At 41.7% G+C, this 20296-nt stretch overlaps 2 protein-coding genes across 2 annotated transcripts in view; both read right to left on the bottom strand.

The window, feature by feature from the left end:
• The window catches only part of LOC149320067 (N-acetylated-alpha-linked acidic dipeptidase 2-like), a 46391-nt gene extending 43621 nt beyond the window's left edge, over window positions 1-2770 (bottom strand). Inside the window, exon 1 of the mRNA XM_089512863.1 lies at window positions 2691-2770. The gene's annotated coding sequence lies outside the window, so the exon portion shown is untranslated. The remainder of the gene's footprint in view (window positions 1-2690) is intronic.
• Window positions 2771-6722: 3952 nt separating this feature from the next.
• The window catches only part of LOC149320068 (putative N-acetylated-alpha-linked acidic dipeptidase), a 45163-nt gene continuing 31589 nt past the window's right edge, over window positions 6723-20296 (bottom strand). The window contains exons 14-19 of the mRNA XM_089508260.1: window positions 16281-16372; window positions 14310-14400; window positions 11390-11654; window positions 8413-8494; window positions 8067-8159; window positions 6723-7625 (exon numbers count right to left, since the gene is read on the bottom strand). Coding sequence (XP_089364386.1) covers window positions 7436-7625; window positions 8067-8159; window positions 8413-8494; window positions 11390-11654; window positions 14310-14400; window positions 16281-16372 — 813 coding nt within the window. The 3' untranslated portion in view covers window positions 6723-7435. The remainder of the gene's footprint in view (window positions 7626-8066; window positions 8160-8412; window positions 8495-11389; window positions 11655-14309; window positions 14401-16280; window positions 16373-20296) is intronic.

The following is a 20296-nucleotide window of genomic DNA, read 5'->3' on the forward strand; positions in this document are numbered from 1 at the left end:
TAAAGAAGAAAGACCTGATAGCAAAGTATGATCTGGCTCTTGGCACTCCCTTCTTCTCCTTGTACAAGTTTTTATATATGTATATATAGAAATGCTATTTGTTGTTATTGTTGCATGCCTTCGAGTCATTTCTGGTTTATAGAGACCCTAAGGCAAACCCATCATGAGGTTTTCTTGGCAAGATTAGTTCAGAGGGGATTTGCTATTACAGGAGAGTAAAGAAGAAAAATGTGAATAAGGCTGAAGACCTAAGATGGCTTTCTACAAAATGAGTTGTTCCTGCAACAGAATATTACTGTCTAAACAGCTCTTGTTTTGGGATGCCATTTCCAACACACTCAGGGTGACCAGGTGTCCTCCTTTTCCAGGACATGTCCTGCATTCCAATCTTCTGTTCAGGAGGAATTCCAAAATGTCCTCCATTTTGAGCATGACTAAATGGAATGAATTTAGATGTATATTAGATTTTTAAACTTTTCTTTGATAATGGCCTGCATTTTTCTTTAATGCCTGTCCTGATTTGGCAGGGATAGTATCAGTTCATCTTTCCTGGCCCCACTTTTTCAGCTGTTTTTAACATTTCCCAGGCTGACTCTCTTCTTCTCCTTCCCCTTTTGTCCTCAGCTTGCTTCCGTTGCTGCAACTGAATTCAAAGTGCAAAAGCAGTTTGCATTCAGTGGAGAAAAGAGAGAACAGAATCTTGTCCTTCCCAGCAGGATCAGGCAAGAGTAAACTACTACAAACTCTCCTAATCGCTTCTGAACAAATCTTGTCAAGAAAACCCAATGATAGGGTCACTCTTGGGTTGCCATAAGTTGGAAATTACTTGAAGGCACACAACAACAACAGTCTCTCCTTGCTTTTGAGTTTTACTGTCTTGACCCCACTCTGGCTGCATCCACACTTCAGAAATAATCCAGTTTGACACCACTTTAACTGCCATGGCTCAATGATATGAAATTCTTATATATACTGTGTAGATAGATAGATATTAAACAAAGAAAATTAAATTAAGACAAAGACATAAATGACTTCACATTAAAAAACTATATAAACAAATCATTTCCATATTTCACATAAAAGAACAACCTGCCACCAAAACATACTTGCTTCCTTTTCTCTTTATTTCTTCTGTCCTTACCATAAATATATCCATTCTTTGGATTTAGTTAGTATTTTCAAACTAGACACCATATTTATACAATGTAGTTTAATTTGTAAATTTAAACCCTAACTCTACTGTACTTTTAAATTTATCTTATTCCAAACCAAGAATGAAAGTTGATCCTTATTCCCTATGATATGGAATTCTGGGGCTTGGAGTTTGGTGAGACATTTAGCCCTTCTTTCTGGAATTTATCACACAATGGAGATCGGGAGATTATCCCATCAATATTCCAGAAAAATCACGTAATTACGTGAAACGATTTCACACAATGTCGCACAAAATCAGCCATTAAAGTGGTCACATAAAACATTAATGTGCATCTTTTTACTTTCAGGATTTCAGTGACAATGCATTTTGCTTTATTTGTGCATTTGCATGTGATAATCATTTGTGCAATTACTCACCATTTTTGCTTTATTTGCAGGATGCTTTAAATGCCCTTTAATCTCTCCTCTGTTGGGGTGCTCTGCCACCACACCAAACTTCAAATCCCAGGATTCCACAGCAATGTGCCATGGCAGTCAAATTGGATTATTTCTGCAGTTCAGATGGAGCCTAAGATGTTGCTTGGCCATACATGGCCCATTTTTCATGTGTGAAATGTTGGAGGTCATGAATTTTGTGGCCACTGAACATGTCCAGTCCGCACTGAGCTACTTAGATGGAGGGATCTTTCCCAACTTCTGAGTTGGAGACCTTGAGTTTTATGAAAGTGCTAGGTTTTGTGCAAGAATGTTGCCATCTTAGTTACATTTTTTGCTCCATGGATAACACCGTTTCCTTCAGGACCTTCCCAGAGCCAAGGCTCACCAAGGTTGCATCCAGGGTGACCAGCCATCCTCTTTTTCTAGGACACATTCTCCATTTCCACCTCCTGTCCAGGAGGAATTCCAAAATTCAATTTTGAGCACGCCGAGGAAGCATGCATTTACACTGATCTGAGTGTTTCCCCCTTTACCTTGATCAGGTCCTACATTTTTGCATGACTGCCCTACATTTCTGTGGGGGGGCCTTGTCCTCCTTTTGCGGTTGGGACCTCTGGCCACCCTGGCTGCATCTGCATTGTAGAATTAGTGCAGTTTGACACTGCTTTAACAGCCAGGGCTCCATGCTATGAAGTGCTGGGGTTTGTATTTTTGTGAGCCATTGAACTTTAACTTTCCATATCAGAGAGTTCTGGTGCCACAACAAACTACAGATCCTAGACTTCCATAGCATGAAGCCATGGCAGATGCAACCCAAGAGACAACAAAGATCCAGAAAGCCAGTTTTCCCTTATCAGCCCACACCTTTTTGCAGGCTGAACTTTTAGGCAAGAAGCTCCTTCTAGTCCCTACCCTAACCTCAAACTTTAGTTCTCATTTTTTTTGTGGGACCCCAACACCCAGGACCCCCCACTCAGCAACTGGGAGTTGTAGTCCCCCCAGATCAGTTCTCCTCCCCCACCCTCCAGCCCAGCAAAAATCCTAAATGACTGTATCTGTCATTTACAGTTCCAGTGGAAACTGTCCCTTGTACTCACCCACCAAGATGCCCAGCAAGAAAAGGGCCAGGAGAACAACAAAGCCCAGCTTGCTGCAAAGAACCACCTTGCTCCTAGCCATGGCTCCTCTCCCCAGCAAGGGAAGGCTTGCTCAGGACTTAAGGGGAGGAGGACAACCCTATTCCACCCCTCTCTCCTCCTTTCTCTCCTTCCTCCTTCCCTCCCTCCCTCTGCATATCTTTCTGGGCTGGAAGGAGTTGAAGCGAGGGAACTGGTGGAGGGCATGGACGAGCACAGGACGTTTCCTCCTGCCCACTGCACCCCCCCCCCGGAATCATCATGCCAACATCCACCCAGCCCAGTGCTGCCTCCAAAGGACAGAGGCCAGCCAGGAGGTCCTGCAATGCCAGCCTGAAGACTAAGGCAGAAATGACTGCAAGTTTTTGCCTGGTTTGGTTGCCATTCAGTGGCTTCAGTCCTCATTTGGGCATTCAGGGACTCTGGAAGCCAATGGGGAAGGGGTTGGCATAAGCATTCACTCTCCAAATTTCTTGATATATGCCAGGGTTCACTGTAAAATAAATTAAAATAACACACACAAACACACACACAAGATATCCTGTGTCACATTGCTATCGCTCCATTCCCCATCCCAAAAGAGGAGAATTGGGGGGGGGGGGGGACTCAAGAGGGGTAAGGATTTAGGCTGCTGTCACACTGCACAAATGAAGCAGGTTGACACTACTTTAACTTCCATGGCTGAATGCTATGGACTTCTGGGATTTGTAGCTTGGTGGGTCAGCAGAGCTGCTAGACAACGAACGCTAAATATCTCACAAAACTGCAAATCCCAGAATCCCAGGACATTGAGCCGTGGAAGTTAAAGTGGTGCCAAACTGCTTTATTCCTGCAGTGTGGCAGCAGCCTGAATCTTTTCTCAGCTCAGTATTGTCACCACATTTGAAGCCATTAAAAGAAAACCTGAGAAATTTGAACAGCTCTTCTGAGTCATATGGCCTTCAGACACATATTAATCTGTCCAAGTGAGAACAAGAGTAAAAGCAGTAAGAATCCCTACAAAGTACGCATTTGTTTTTGATTTCCCTTCTGGCACCCCTATCCCAGAAAATACTGCCAAGAAAATACAGAAAAAAACCCAAACAATACATCATAAACATACATTCTTCAGTTTACCCTACTCCATGACAAACCATGTAGGTGAGTCCCATCTGCTGCTATTATTTAAAACTTTCCCTGCCATGGAAAACATGTATTTGCTGTGGCTTGCTACTGTTTCTTTTTTGTGTTGGTTGAACCAGTAATTTTGTCATGGGAATGCAGCTTGGTTTTATGTTGCCAAAGTTACATATGGATGTGGGTGAGTGTGCATTTCCTTTTGTCAAGAAGGAATGTACAGATGGTTGAATGGAAAGAGGGATGTGGCTGCAGGGACTGTCATGACAAGCATCCTCACTTAAACATTTACTACTGCTTATACAGTGGACCCTCTACATCTGCTGCAGGTTAGGGGCACACGATGAGCACCCCTATGAAAGTGAAAAAAACACAAATAAACAAAACACTTGTTTTTTTTAACTGAGAGAACACCTCTCTAGGAATTTCTAGGACCTCCAGGGCAACTCTGTGGTTAACACTGGCCAGAAGTTGACCATAGGATTGCACTGGAGGATCTACAAATGCCTAGATAAGTGTTCTCTCTAGGAATCTCTAGGATCTTCAGTGTGAGTTTTGGCAGAAGCTGACCATAGAGTCATGCTGGAGGACCTACAGGTTCCTAGAAAGAACATATTAATCAAATCTGTGAATAATCAAATCCGCAAAAAAGCTGCAAATGTGGAGGGATGACTGTAAATATGCAAACAAGAGTTTAAATGTACACTCATATAAATATATGGACAGAAGACATGCCTGGTTTAGCAGGCAGGGAAGTCCTGATTAATCCTGGAGGCCATGTTTTGAATGCATGCTCAGCCATGGAACCCCACTGGGTGCCTTTGGACAAGTTACACTCTCTCAGCCTCAGAGGAAGGCAGAGACAACCCCCTGCTCCTGAACAAATGTTGCCACAAAAACCTGTGATAGGTTTGCCTTAAGGTTGCCATAAGTGGGAAAATGACTTGAGGGCACCCAACAACAACCAGAAAATGGATGGCTTCTCTCAGGAGAGCTTTATCTTAGTATTCACTTATGGCAAGGAGGATCCTTGGAGGCCCTTCCAGCCCTATGATTTTAAGACATCAAGATTCTGCCTGGAGTCCACACCCATACCCAACATCAGGGCAAAAATCTTTCTCTTAAAGACAAAGATCTTGAAGTTCCCTTCGGAAACGGGTCTTTTGTAAGACTAAAGGGTCTCAATTGACCATTGAAAATGAAAGCATACCAACATGTTTTGTATCATAGCACATGCAGTCCACAACTATATATCTTCTGTGAGGACTGTGATTAAGATCAACAGGAACAAGACAGTTAGGGAGCATGATTATATCATTGTCCTATTAATTGGTGCTTCAATATTGTAAGCCCTGGTTCTGCTACATCACTAAATGTTACAAAGAGTATCAGATGCTTTCTCATCCAAAGGAAGCCCAATTGTCATTAGCTCTGCTCTTGAATCTTCTTGTGTGTGTCTGTGTGCCTCCAAGTTGCCTGTTGACTTAGAGAGATCCCATGAATTTCAAAGGGTTTTCTTAGGCAAGGAATAAAGAGGTGGTTCATTTACTCTAATGTTCTTCGTGTTGATGATGGAAGCTGGCTGATGGTTTCATTACAATTTAGATTATGATATCAGTTGCAACATTTGTTTCAGTAATTTGCCAATCCTTTAAAGCCAAGATTGGTTTGAGATTGAAAACCATCATTGTCAAAGGTTAGGTACTGAGTTCACATTTTAACATGTATAGGTTGTTTAGTTCCTCCAACCTTCGTGTGTTCAGCCACACTTGGTGACATCTTGTGAAAATTAATCAAAACACAATTTCAGCACCCCTCATCCAAGGTATGTGAAGCAGATGGTATTCCACCAACACAAATATAGCTGTGAAAGCAGCACCTATTAGAATAGCATCAGTAGTCGTGTTATATAACCTGGTAGGTGGTTTGATGAGATGTTTCAAAGACAGAGTTGAACAATGCCAGGGCATGGATTTCATGCAGCTTCCACAGTGAATTATTGTTGCTATGACGAATTTCCACAATGCCATTCTGAGGAGCCATCTCTTGTGTTAAAAAACAGGAGTTGGTCCATAGCCAGGAATGAGAAGACAACATCAATTGCTTAGATAGACCAATTTGACAATTGCTTAAATAGATATTCATTCAGTCCTTAATCAGGTGTCATCCAGTTGTTTTGGACTTTAGCTCCCATTCTCCATGACTATTGTCCTACAGGCTGGGGATGATGGGAGTTATAATCAAAGATATACAAAAGCAGAGTTAGCTATGCTGACCATAAGGCAAATTCCAAAGTCTGCTATTATGCTGATACTTTTATGAGGCCAATGAAAAAGGCAGAAATAGCTTCTGTGCAAACTTTCAAATTCAAAAGTTTCTTTATGATTAAAAGATAAAAACCATAAGCAAAGGAGAATGTGACACTGTTAGAGTCCCTTTCCCTTCCACACTTTTCTTTTTCAAAAAATCTGCCCATGACACATAGACACACCAGTCACACAATAGCAAACTCTGTGAAAGACCCTATATCAAAACAAATGTATAAAAACAAAGCTTCCCCATGTGAGCCTCCTCTTTAGGTATGCAAGGGAATCTTGTAGACAACGAGGGGGAAATAAGACAGCAGAATGGATTGTATTTAGTGGATTTGATTATTTGCAGATTTGATTAATATTTTCTAAGAATCTTGTCCTTAAGGTAACATTCTTCAAATCTTATTCTGCTTTGAGAAGCAGATTTTTCACATGTTATACTTCTCCAGTAACTCCTTTGTCTTCTTTTTCTTGTCTGATTGACAGTCACTTTAACTTTGAAAGCATCTGATCTATAAAACTGCTACCAGGAAGGATAATGTAGGCCAATCGGTTCTGTTAACTTGTTCATTCTGCATGTTCTTTTAATATGGATCCTAAAACATGAGGGTTTGGTTACATAATAAAATACATCATTAAAAGGCAACATTCAGAAAACAATTAGCTTTAGATGTAAATTTCATGTAGGACACATCCATTACAATTAATGGGTAACAACACAGGTTCTGAACTCAGAAAACTGAACACCAGAGAAATCCAGTCTCTTCACACCAAGATGGTTCTCACTGCTTCCCCTGTCTGCAGATCAACTTCGATTTTTGAGGGCATGACAGCAATTTCTTGACGGACAATGGAAGGAGTTTCACAGAGTCAAATACTGAGATAGTCAAATACCTTGTTTCTACCTCTTCAAAGATGTAATCCAATGGATGCATTAGCAAGCATGTGCTGATGGATCTCATTTCTTCAGAAGCCACAACGAAAACGGAATTGCAGCAGAAGGGACCTATCATAGTGAGATGGAGAGCCTATTGATGGGATTTGCCCATCAATGCAAAGTTCACTACTGTAGAGAATGGAATGCAAGGCAGCAGCAAGATGGACACAATGTATGGTAAGTACCAGCCACAGTCACTTTTACCCTCTTGAAATTCTGCTCTTTAGCCTTGTGTGATAAAGTCCATCGTCTGCAGATCCCCAGCCTCAAAACCATGTACAGTTTCAGGCAATGAAAGTAAGTACAATTCCAGGCAATAGCATCTTTGAGTTTCTAATCATTCACACTGATTCTTTCAGAGTCCCAGCTGCAGCTGCCACAGTGAAGGCTGCAATGGAGATCTGCCTCTTGACATCTTCCCAGGCCTTGCGCTTGTCTGTCTTATTGTCAATATCAAACAAGGCATCATAGATTCCAGGGAAAGATACTCCAGCATACTTGTTGTGGTTGTTTGGGGCAAAGATTATGTGTCTGAAAAAAGAGAAGCAAGCAACAGCACATGGCCATCAGAGAAACATCACTGACACTGACAGATCTTCTGGTAATATTGGTGCTATTGCAGATGGTGAGGTCCAGTTGTCCAGAATTTTTAAAGCAGGTGTGGGCAACTGTTTAGGGGAGAGGAGTCAATTCCCTCCTCTGGGCCACAGTCCCCCTTCAAAGCCAAATGCCTCCATTTACATCTGCAGTCCCTCTCAAAATGCTGACAGGAAGTTACGCTGTGTCACTTCTTGTAATTTTGAGGGGGACTGCAGAATAAATAGCTATTTTGGGAGTAGTATGGGTTCTGGGGTGCTTGTGGGATGCAGTGGGGATCTTTCTTCATAAACTGGATACAACTCAGTTTTAAAGCAAATGAGGGGTGCTGTAGGAAGCCCAAGAAATTTGACTGAAACACAAAGACTTCCTTACCTATAAAATGGCCTGCCAGGTAATCCAAGAGGATCAATAAATGCTCTTTCCAAAAACATCAGCTGGTCATTCCGCGCTCTCACTTCAATCGGGCTGAAAATTAGATACAAGGACAAAAATGATTAAAAGGGTTGCCCTCAAACACCCTTCATAAACCAAATGAAATCATGTAGCCTCAGGGGACATAGACCTTTGGGTTACCCCTGGGAAGGTTCGGGATGTGCTCCTGGATAAACAGAGGCCATGGGTGGAATGGCTTTCTTTAGCATATATTTATTAATGTATCTCAGCATGAAGACAGTGCAGGCAGAAATTGTCTGAATGCCCAGGGACCTAGGAGACTTACTTATTGATGTCCAGAATTTGTAGTCTCTGGTGAAAGTTGCTGGCAGCTTCTGAAAAATTATTCACTGCCTCAAAAAGGGAATCTGGAACAAGAATGAGACAGAATGTTTACAGCTCAATTTGATGAACCTTATCCTAATTGTTTGTTGTGTCTATGGGGACAGAATGTGGATGCAATTGTTAAACAGTTGTGCCTGCAGTTTGTTCTGCCATCTCCCAGAGGAGGGAGGGGATTTGACAAGCTGTAGTCCCCAAAAACAAGATTCTCAAACTCTGACTATTATCTAGGACTTTATCACACGTGAGGAATTTCTCTTAATTTCGAATGAAAAGAAAGTGGGGCCAGAACACATTCACGTGAATTCGCTAGCTCAGCGAATTTACGTGAATGTGAATTGCATTCGAACTGGCTTCCCATTGCCCGAATTTGCGTGTAGTGGGTTATCACGCAATAACATTAAACCCCATGATTGCATTCAGATTGCCATTGGATTATACCAATTTCCCTTGTCTGATAAACTCCCTTGTCCACTATCTTGGTTGCCAAAGTTGTTATGCAGGGCTTGTGCAACCATTAGGCAGAGCAACCAGCTACTGAGAGCAGTGGTGTACCTAGTATATTAGACACCCAGTGCATATCATTAGTTTCCAGGCACAGTACAAGGTGTTGGTTATAACCTTTAAAGCCCTACATGGCTTGGGTCCAACCTATTTGAGGGATCGCCTGCTTCCATATAATCCGCCTTGCACCCTCAGGTCCTCTGGGAGGAATCTATTGCAGCCTTTAAAAATCAGACTAACTGCTACCTCCCAGAGGGCCTTCTCTGCAATTGCTCCCAAACTATGGAACGGTCTGCCAGACAAGATCCGTCAAATTGCCAGCTTAGACAGCTTTAAAAAAGCTGTCAAGACGGATCTCTTCTGGCAGGCCTTTCCTGAATAAAAGTGCCCGGCCACGGAATGACTGCCCCCCCCCCCCACATCATGGATTAGCCCACCACTCTGTCCTCGTATTTTGTGTGTGTTTGTGTTTTTAATAGATATTTTAATTGTCCATGTTTAATCCTGTTTTAAGGGGGGATTTGGGACATAATTTTGTAAATGTGCATTTTAATATGTTGTGAGCCGCTTTGATTGTCTTGTAACAGAAAAGCGGGATATAAATAAGTTTTTTATTATTTATTTTATTATTATTATTAATACCCTTTCTCCTCTCTTCAACAGCCTTTTTCAGATCTGGTAGAGCTGCTGGTTGGGTGGGAGAGGGAGACAACTCCCTTTCCCACCTGGCCAGTAGAGCTGCCAGACCTCAAAGACAGCTCAGTCACACCTACGACTGCTACTGGGGATGAGTTGCTCCTGCCACCTGAAAACTTTTCTGGGTCTGGTGGAGCTGCTGGGCAAGCTGGAGAAGGAGAAGACTTGCTTTCCTGCCTGGCCAGCAGAGCCACCAGATCCAGAAGGCAGCCCCTTCCCACCACTGTACCAAGTGACAGCCCCCTCTGAAGTGTCATTCAGTGTGGTCAGTGCACGCACACACACACACACCCTGTGACGCCCTGACTGAGAGCCTTCCCATCCACAAATTTGCATCTTCCCCTTTCAATAAACTCATCTATGTTGGTGGCCATCCATGCTTCTTGTGTTAATGTGTTCCACAGTACTTCTTTTAGTTTCATTTACTCTCCCACCATTCAATTTCATGGGATGATCCCAGGATGTTTGCTAATTATAAGAGCAGTAGGCAAAAGATGCAACAGCAGGCCATGTTTAAGATTCACCCACTAAGCCACTCTTAAAGTTACTATTAGAGTTAGGGACTCCTGGTAGAGTTATCAACCTTTGCATGCCCATTCACAATAATTGCTAATTCATGACTGTTTGTTTGAATTATCACACCCATTCTCTTCCTACATTGCTTTAACTTACAGCCATTTTATCTTCTCTTTGTCTCTACCCTATTAGACTGTTAGATGATTATGAGTTAGTATTGTAAGCAAAGCAACTCTTACATGTTTTACAAAGAAGCCCAAGCTAGTTTCTTTCTCTGTGTAGGTGGGCTTGGAACTGGTTGACAATTTGATTACTCCTCACAACAGATTCAGTACTATTTCTTACATTTCTCAACATTTCCTTATATCTCAAAGCAGACGTTTCACAGATAAACCTGCAAAGACTGAGTGACCCATTTTTTAAGGGGGAGGTAATGCCTCATCCCTGTTTAGATATGTAAAATTTCTAGACATTTTCATCCTCGTCCTCTGTCTTAGCTGGCAGCTTTTTAGCAACATCACCATTGGGAGAATGGTGTAACACAAATTTGTCAGGTTGCAGCAGCTTATCTGTAGTAATAAAAATGCAATAAAGGTTATGATGGCAAAGAGTGAGATTCTGCTGTAGTTGATCCTACAGTAGCCATGCATGCCAGCCTAGAATAGGCAAGGTAAACAGCAGTTCTATCAAGAATCTCATATTGAACATGTGTGAACAGCTAAACTGAAAGCAAAGGGGAAAGCAGATAACCCTGTCTCACCAGCTCCCCCCAGCATGTTAAAAATACAGATCTATGAGTTTGACCACCAAAATGGAAATCATAAGAAAAAGGGATGCTGAAAAGCACACCCTTGTGTACATTTTGGACGAAGTCTCTAAGTAATCCCTAAAAAGTTCCAAATGTTTTGTTTACTTATGCAAGGCTTACCTAACTTGGTTGTTTCATTTCACATGCCTATCTTGTTAATCTTGAAAAATAGAGTTTGCTGAAACATGGTGAATAGCTTTTCATTTTTGTTTTTGTTTTTCGGTGCAATAACCTGTCCCTATTCCTTGCATGCTATTTCTGTCTCCACTATCAAATTTAAAGAAGAAGCACCCAGCAGCACATCTATTTTGTTACTTGGAATATATGTGTACATGTAAGAAAATGTGTTGCCACAGTTTGCACTTTGGGGAACAATCAATTGATGGTTAGTACCTACCCAAGGATACCTCATATGTCTTCAGCGCTACCTGGTGTTTCAGGGTTATGTTGTAAATGACTCTTGCATAGTTGCTCAGTGCTTTGGCATAGTCACGACAATCAAAGGGAATGATGACCGAGTCAGCCAGCTCAAACACCAGCCCTCCTCGCACTTGGGCCACAGCCAGGTGATTCTTAAAAGTGGGGTCATAAAACTGTTCCACAATGGCATAGGTGTCATAAACACTATGATAAACCGGGTAGCTACTGTATTTGTCCACTTTCTGTAAACAAAGAAATGGAACTATATAATCTGCATTTTTTCAAAGAGTGCATCAATTGTTTTTACAATAGAAAACAACAGTGTTTCAGAATGGGCAAAGCTGTCAGGTTATACCAGGGGTGTAGCTACTGGGAGGTGGGCACCATGAGAGTACTGCCCTCCAAAGAGAATTGTGCCCCCCCCCCCCCCCAATGTAAAGCATTTCAGTAGCTTCAGACTTCAATTGAACTTAAATAATGTAATATATTCAAAATAAGTGGAGCTTAGGCAATAAAGATACATTTCAATTCTGGATGGGAAAGAAGTTAACAATTTGTTTTTATAGAAGAAGCTACTGTGAATGATAGAATTATATATATAATTATGCAAACATATAAAGAATAGAGTATATATTCTTTTTCTATGTTGTTTTATGCTGTTCATTTTAAGGTGTGTGTGTGTGTGAAGTACATTTCAGACATCAGAAGAAAAGGATCAGGCAACGTTATTAAGGGCATGTGAAATAGAAGAGTTCTAGATATGAATGATTTTCAGTATTTCAGTCTCTGCAATGCTAGAAATTTGGGGACTGATGGAAATTTTAATTAGAGGGGCAGAATTATTATGCTAAGGACAGCCTACCCCCATACAGTGTTGCCAAGTTTTCCAAATAACAATAGGGGATAGCAAAAATTAATGAGATATGCAGAATTAATAATTAGGAAGCAGCTATTACAGGTTAAGCCTCTCTTATCCTGAATTTCAAAACACTCAAAAAAATGTTCATGGGTGGCTGAGATAGTGACACTTTTGCTTTCTGATGGTTCAGTGGACACAAACTTTGTTTATGTACAAAATTCTTGAAAATATTGTATAAAATTACTTTTAAGCTATGTGCATAAAGGTGTATATGAAACATAAATGAATTTTGTGTTTAGACTTGGGTCCTATCTCCAAGATATGTCATTATGTATGTATATACAAATGCAGGTATTCTAAAATAAAAAATAAAAATGCAAAATGCAAAATGCAAAACACTTTTGCTCCCAAGCATTTTGGCTAAGGGATACTCAAGCTGTAACAAGTTTGCATTCGACCTAAATACCGAATGAAAGTATTGGTTTTAGTTAACATATCTATGTGTTAAGACTTATTATTTAATTATCATTGATTTAATAAGTATGCTCTAACTTGGACTAACAACTGGATTTAGGCCAATGTGTCCTGGAGGATGACAATAATTGGGTGGTCTATCATTGCTGCCCTCCAAGCATCTGCTGCCTGAAGCAGTTGCCTCACTGTCTAATAGCAGGGCTTGCTCCTGCTCCATTTTATTTCACCGTTCACTCTTTAGGCATTTTCTTAAGCTAGTATGTAAAAAAATGCAGTCTCCCCATTCGCGGGGCAGACTGCTTTGCCGCCGTATAGCGGCAAAACTACAAGCCCCAGAGTGCTCTGGGGCTTGCCCGGCTCCCGATTGGCTATTGGGGCTGGAAGGGGCGGCCCTTCCGGCCTGGGGACGCTCTGGGAGCCGGGCTTGCTGGTGCGGGGCTTCCGGTCCTCCAAGGCTGCCCATTGGTGGGCTCGGCCTTGGGGGCGGGGCCCCGCAAATGACGCAGAGGGGAGGGGCCGAGCAGTATATATTGCTGCTCGGAGGCCTCTCCCCTTCAGTCGGCGCTTGGCTTCGAGCAGTGCGGAGCCAAGCTTGGAGGGGAGATAGCCTTGAGCTTCTCCCGCCCGCCCACCGCTGTTTCAGGTGGTTTTTTAAATAATAAAATAAATAAATGAATGTTTTATTTGTATACCGCCCTTCCGTAAGATCAGGGCGGTTCACAACATTTAAAAATACATAAGAAATTCCAAAAACAGTATTAAAATTACATAACAATACAAAAATAAAATAACAACAAATGCCCCCGGGTTAGCCAACCATTGCCTGTGCGGCCTTTACGGTGGGGGGGCCTATAAGGACTTAATCGGGGAATGCGATTTTAAACAGGTGAGTCTTCAACTCCTGTTTGAATTGGGCCAGGGAGGTAACTGAGCGGAGCTCTATGGGCAGCGTGTTCCAAAGGGCCGGGGCGGCGATGGAGAAAGACCTCCTAGAAGTGGAGGATAACCTCGCCCCGGGAACCCTAAGGAGTTGCTGCCCAGATGTTCTGAGGGTGCGAGGCGGAATGTATGTCACAACTGTTCGGCAGCATAGGCCAGGATCTGAACGTTGGTGGTACCAGGGCTATGGAGTTCTGGTTTGGGAGTCACAAGGTACCCGGAGGCGATGAGCGAAGGCGTCTGGCCATTGCGGGGGCCAGAACGCAGGTGCACCTCCCGGTGACTAGGGGCTTTGTGAATTGGGGAACGCAAGGCATGGTTTGCGCTCAAGCGGTGTTCCTTAGCCCCTAGGTCATCCCAAGCACCGGGTAGGGACCCGGCTTTGGATAATCAAACAACAACGGGTTGTTTGATTGCACAGATCCTGACCTTATGCTTTGTGCCAACCCTACCAATGGTTTAATAAAGTTGTGGCCTTTCTCCCATATCGGTGTTCTGTGGTTATTTTGACAAGCACATACAAGGCAATAAATCATAGTGGGAAGTATTTCAATTTTTTAAACACCCATTTCCCCAGATGGCACATTTAATGGATACCAGTAACACTGCTCAGTAATGGCCTTACCAGGTTTTTTGTGTAACGGGCTCTGCCAGAAGCGACACCCAATCTCTGGAAAAAGACTTCAAAATCATTGCCGGAACCCAGCTTGTTGATTCTTTTGACGTTTGAAGGGAGGCCAGAGAGAAGATTGCATAACTATTACCATAAAATTATTCTTTCAAACCAAAGTGCTATACAAATTGATGTTCATTTATAAACACTATGGAATCTAGGATAGCTCTTCATTCTCTTCTTTCTCATGACAAGAACAAAACATGTCTGTGTTTGGATGTCTGTGCCAGTATGTCTCTGTATATGTATTCTTGCATGCATCTATGTAAGGATACTTATCATGGTGACACCATCATTCGTGGAAGCAGGAGGAAAAACCCTGGGAGTTTTCCAAGCCAGTTGTAGATTTGGAACAGGAGCAGAGCTTGGAAAAATTATTTCTTTGGACCAATTCCCAGAATCATCCAGCCAGAATGGGCATTATAGTCCAGTGTTTTTCTAAACGCTGATTTTACTCATTAAAAACACAACCTCAGACAGGAGCTGATGGAGTTGCACCACAACATCTAAAAGAAGATACTTGTAGCAACTGCATGCAATACAGAATTTAGCTTTCTGCATTTCATATATGTCTGCTGAGCCAAGGATGAGGCCTAAACCATATTCCTAGTCCCCATCTATCCATCTATCTATCTATCTATCTATCTATCTATCTATCTACTGTTTATTTTGCCTTTCTCCAGTTCACAAAAATCATAGAACCATAGAATTATAGAGTTGGAAGAGACTTTAAGGGCCATCCAGTCCACCTCCCTGCCATGCAGGAATACACAATCAAAGCACAGCCGACAGATGGACATCCAGCCTCTTTTTTAATAGCTCCAAAGAAGAATCAACTAAAATGTAACAATAAAATGATAAACACAATTTAAAAGTACCACGTTAAAATAGGTATTAAACAGTATTAAATCACACAAACCACACAAAAGTTAAAAATGGAACACCCTGCCCCCCTCCCCAATCCATGAGAAGGCTCCCTACATGCAATTACACATAAAAGCCTGCTTGAATAAAAAGGGCTTTGCCTGCTGGCAAAAGAAGTCTATGGATGGGGTCAGCTTGCCTCTCATGGAAGGGAATTTCAGCGGGTGCAAACAGCTGCTGAGAAGGCTTAGTGGATCTAGAACAGAACAACTGAACTTGGTAAATAATGCAAATGTTTCACTGATTCATTGGCTCTCCCAGTTGGAACTAGCAATTAGATTTAAGCAAGGTAATTTTCACAGACAAAGGTGCAACTTTGCCTTCCATCATGTAGCAACAGTGGAGCATATCTTTTCCACATAACAGTGGGATTAAGGTGGTGAAGAGCTGGGCTCTGTCCTCTGATAAAACATTCTGCTTTAGAATCAACTCTTCAGGCCAAGATCCAAAAGTAGTTCTACTTCTGTCCTCAGCATAATACATGCCAACAGTACTGGGGAATGCTTCCATGGCCAATTAATGACTGGGACATGGCAACGGGGGCAGGGAGTGAGGAGGGGTCTCCTAGAGAACATCCAGCTGCATTTGTAAAGTAAGGAGGAAGGGACATCATCTTCCAGATCTCCAGTGAGTACTGTGCATGTACTCTACTGTATCAGTGTCCTTTCTCCTGGCTGCAACATTGCAACTGGTGACTAGGTGGGTGTCTACTCCTTCTTCTAAATACTAATTTAATATGAAAGTATGACCACCAATGCTATCATGCTAAGGCTGCAGGTAGGATGGGATCTCTCTCTCTCTGCAGTAAACACTGGATATCTCTTTTTGCAATGTTCTAAAAAGAACACATGCAAGCATAACCCCTGGTTCTGACTGCATATGTCAGCTATATGATTCCAGCCCATGTCTACTTTTTGTCTATTGCAGCTATAGGAGGAAACTCCTCTCTGCAAAAAAAATCCATTGTTGATTTTTCCTCCCTCTCAACTTGATAATTACCTGGGGACACCTTCATGTTCTGTGGATGGGTTTTTTTCATACCAACTTTCATAAAGAGACTTGCCTTCAAATCCTTCATCAGGGCTTGGTATCTGTTAAAACATAATACATTTTGCATTCATGAAAAGGAAATTAATAGATGATATTTTGCCACCTTATCCAATATTTCCAACAGCAAGGGAGGGAAGTGGACTACATGCTTTCCCTTCAGAGAGTCACAGGTTCAATCTTCTGCTTCTCCAGATAGGCTAAGAAAGAATCCTGCCCAAAAATCTGGAAAGCTGCTGCCAGTCAATTTCAACAATATTGAGGGAGATGATATTAGATAGCTTCCTGTGTTTCCTCTGGCTAGCACTATTGGAACCATGTTTGGAACTGGTGGAGAACAGACATGGGGTTACCTTGGCATGCCTCCTAAAACCCACCACCTTGCAAGAAGGTTTAAGATCGTGCAGCACTCTCCCTTCCTTACTTTCTGAACTCCTTATACTAGTGCAAAGACTTTCAAACGACTTGCCTTCAGAGATTCTTTTCCCACAAGGATATGTGTGTTAAATAATGATAAATATAGCACACATTCCACATACATGGGGTTTACATTCAAAGAGTCTGTGTGCATACTTAAAACTGTGGATAAAAGGCGCCCTGCTATTTTCAATGGGATGAATTACTTCTGGATACCATAAAATTAATAGAAAACACTTCTCTGGGCATTTCTAGGTTCTCTACTGTGATTCTATGGTATGATTAGACTGGAGGTTGACAACAGAATCACAAGGGAGGACCTAGAAATGCCTAGAGATAATACATTTTTTCAGATGTGGATAAGTGAAACCATGGATACCAAATCCATGGATATGGGGGTTTCACTGTAAGTGTCCTGCTGAGTATCCTGCACAAGACATTCTTCCCTCTTTCTTCTTCAATACACATCCAAAACATAAGCCCTTTTGTACAAGTGAAAAAAATCTAGCTCTTTTGGCTCTGGCTCTTATATGTCAATTTCTGATCACTAGGAAGTTGTCAGTGGTCCTTTAGTAATTGTTCTGATTTACTAGACCACTGACATCAGAAACTGATCTAGTACATTGCTGGACTACAACAGTCTCTGCTAAGGGGCTGGCTTTAACTGAATTTACATTCCCATAAAAGTATGGGTTTCTTACTCCTCGTTGGTTGTCCAACTACCTTCTAACTGGGAAACACATTTCTCTGAAACTATCCACTCTTCTAGGAAGCCTGTGTATGGTCTGAAACCTGAAACTGTACTCAAGTAAACAGCAGTCATATATGCATTAGGTCAACTGTATAGAATGTATCTCAGATTCTCTATGTGCAGTTGTGTCTCCCCTTCTTCTGTCCCATTTCCCCACAAAATTTCCAAATTTATATTTGGAAATTTGACTGTGTTATTTTAAAAGGACATTCCTCGCTAGCCCTTTCCCAGATGAAGAATTGACTGCATGTGTCAACATGCAATAGGTGTTTTAAAAAAGTTTTTCATAAGGTTTTTGTTAAATTCTGGGTCACTAGGGTTTGAGCAAAAAAAATCCAGAATATCTTTCCTCTAGATATTTCCCAAAGCTACCAAAATCATTAAATACTTCCACATCTAGTATGGAAAGAACTTGATTTTTAAAAAATTGAATGTGTGAGAAAAAGAAACTATTTCCCCATCCTTAATAAAGAAAGACTTTTTGTAGCAAAGGATGTATTACTGTTAAATGAGTAACACGTATGCAGCTCAAGACTAAATTAGATTTGCTGAAGGAGTAATTAAGTTTCCTTCCTCAAATCATATTATCTTTGTGCTTCAAAGTATGGTGTTATTTATGTATCTAAGAGGGAGGTGGTTGACTTTAATTATTGTTTCCCAGCAGATCTTTATCTCTAAGATGAGTTCTGAGGTGTACTGAAAAGCAGTCAGGTTTATGATTTAGTCAGTTATGTATCTGTTTTTAATTTTCTCTACCATTATAAAACTGCCTTTATTAAAAAAAATAGCCTATAACTGAATGGCAGGGATCATGTTTTGCATTCTTAAGTCTAAAGCCAATTCTTTTCCTAAGTGGAGTAGCCCCAATGAATAAATTGGAACTTATTCATTCAATGCTTGTTGGATCGTAATTATGTTGGCCAGGATCCCGTATGGAAGTTATGTCTTTGTAAGTGGACTTGCATGAGTGTAAATTAGGACTTTATGATATGAGGCTAGAAAAGTGGCACTTTAACAGGATAAAGGCATCTTTATCCAGTACTTATCAGTGACAAAGATTCAACTTGATTGACTCAAGAACAAGTCAGACTCAAGTCACTTCAGTGACTCAACTTGAACTCAGCTCAGCAATAAATGATGCACTGACTCAATTCAACTCATGACTTGTATATTTTTAGCAACCAACTTGCTGGCATGATTCATTTCAAACAGCAGGCAAGAGGCACCCCAGAGCATGGGTTCAATTTCTTGAAGAGGAACAGCAAATGCATTAGGCAATGTATTTGAGGTAGTTTTAGAAAGCTTCTCTGATGTGCAGCAGGAACAGGTTGCACTGCAGACTTTAATCCCCATCTCAAGCCCATTGCCTAACACATTTGCTGTTCCCCTCCAAGACATGTGCCCCACCTTCTTTTTTTTCTGTTAAAAGTTAGCTCTCAGACTTGAGACTACACTTGAGTCATTACTTGAAAGTATCTTGCAAGGACTTGAGACTCCATTTGAGACTTGACTTGAGACTTGGCATAAAAGACTTGAATACATCACCGGTACTTATCACATGATATCATTTCCATCCTGGTGCCTTGCATTCCATTCATTTCTGTAGTATACCTTTTCATTGATGGACAAAACCCATTCATAGGCTCTTGATTTTCACTGCTATTCCATTACTACCCTTTTGTAATAGGTCCCTTCTGCTACAGTTCCATTTCTCAAGCAATCACGTGGTGTGAGCGGATGCGATTCTGCTCCCCCTTCCCCTCACAGCGATCATGTTGCCAACAGCTTCTCTTAGCTGGCTGCTGTATGCATATTCACACAGTAGCTGGCTTCAGGAAGGAGTTGTCAGTCACGATCAATTGTCCTCCCACTTCTTGCCAAAGCTTGGGGCTGCTGTATGAATGTGCATGCAGCAGCCCCATGCTTTGGGAGAGGGGCAGAGCAGCAACCACAGTGGCCAACACCTTCCTGAAGACAGTTGCTTTGTGCACAATCACACAGCAGCCAGCTTCAGGAAGTAGTTGGAAGCTGCGATCACTTGTCCCTCTCCACCATCCTTCCTCCTGGAAGGCAGTGTTTGGCAGTGTCGAAAACAGATCAAACAACCAAAGCACTATCATGGCGCAAATGTGTTAAGAAATTATGCCAAACTGGTATGCTGTAATTGTGATGGGACAGCAGGCTAGTGTGATAAAGTCCTTAGAATTGGGCAGTTTCATAATGCCTATATCCAGTAGATAGCTGCTGTTTTATTACTATGTAGCAGAGCTGGCAAAGTGCCATTGTGCAGTGGAACTGATGCACATTGGACACCAATGTACATTGATTCTTATATGCTTTGGACACTCCTGCCATTGCCTTGGTGTGCCTCTTCACAATTCACTAAGTGGGTCTCTTAGTGTGCCTGTTACTTAGCTAAATATATGTAAAATTGTTGTTGTGTGCCTTCAAGTCATTCTCTGACTTATGGCGATCCTAACACAAACCTATCATGGGGTTTTCTGGGGTTGAGAGTGTGTGACTTGCCCAAGGTCACCCAGTGGGTTTCATGGCTGAGTGGGGAATTGAATCCTGATCTCCAGAGTCATAATCCAACACCCAGTCCATTACACCATGGTGGCTGTTATATATGTAAAGTTACATTGAGTCAAAGGTGATATAGGATTCTGGCAAATGTGAAGTCGAAGGCTTTCATGGGTTTTTCGGGCCATGATTCTGGCAAATGTTAATTACACTGATTCAGTGGGACTGTTCTACTGGACAGTAACAATTTGATTTAGGACATAAATGTTGTGAAAGG

This window comes from Sceloporus occidentalis, unplaced genomic scaffold (genome assembly GCF_023333645.1).
Source record: "Sceloporus occidentalis isolate IW3139 unplaced genomic scaffold, rSceOcc1.0.p SCAF_2, whole genome shotgun sequence".
In the NCBI taxonomy this organism is placed as follows: Eukaryota; Metazoa; Chordata; class Lepidosauria; order Squamata; family Phrynosomatidae; genus Sceloporus; species Sceloporus occidentalis.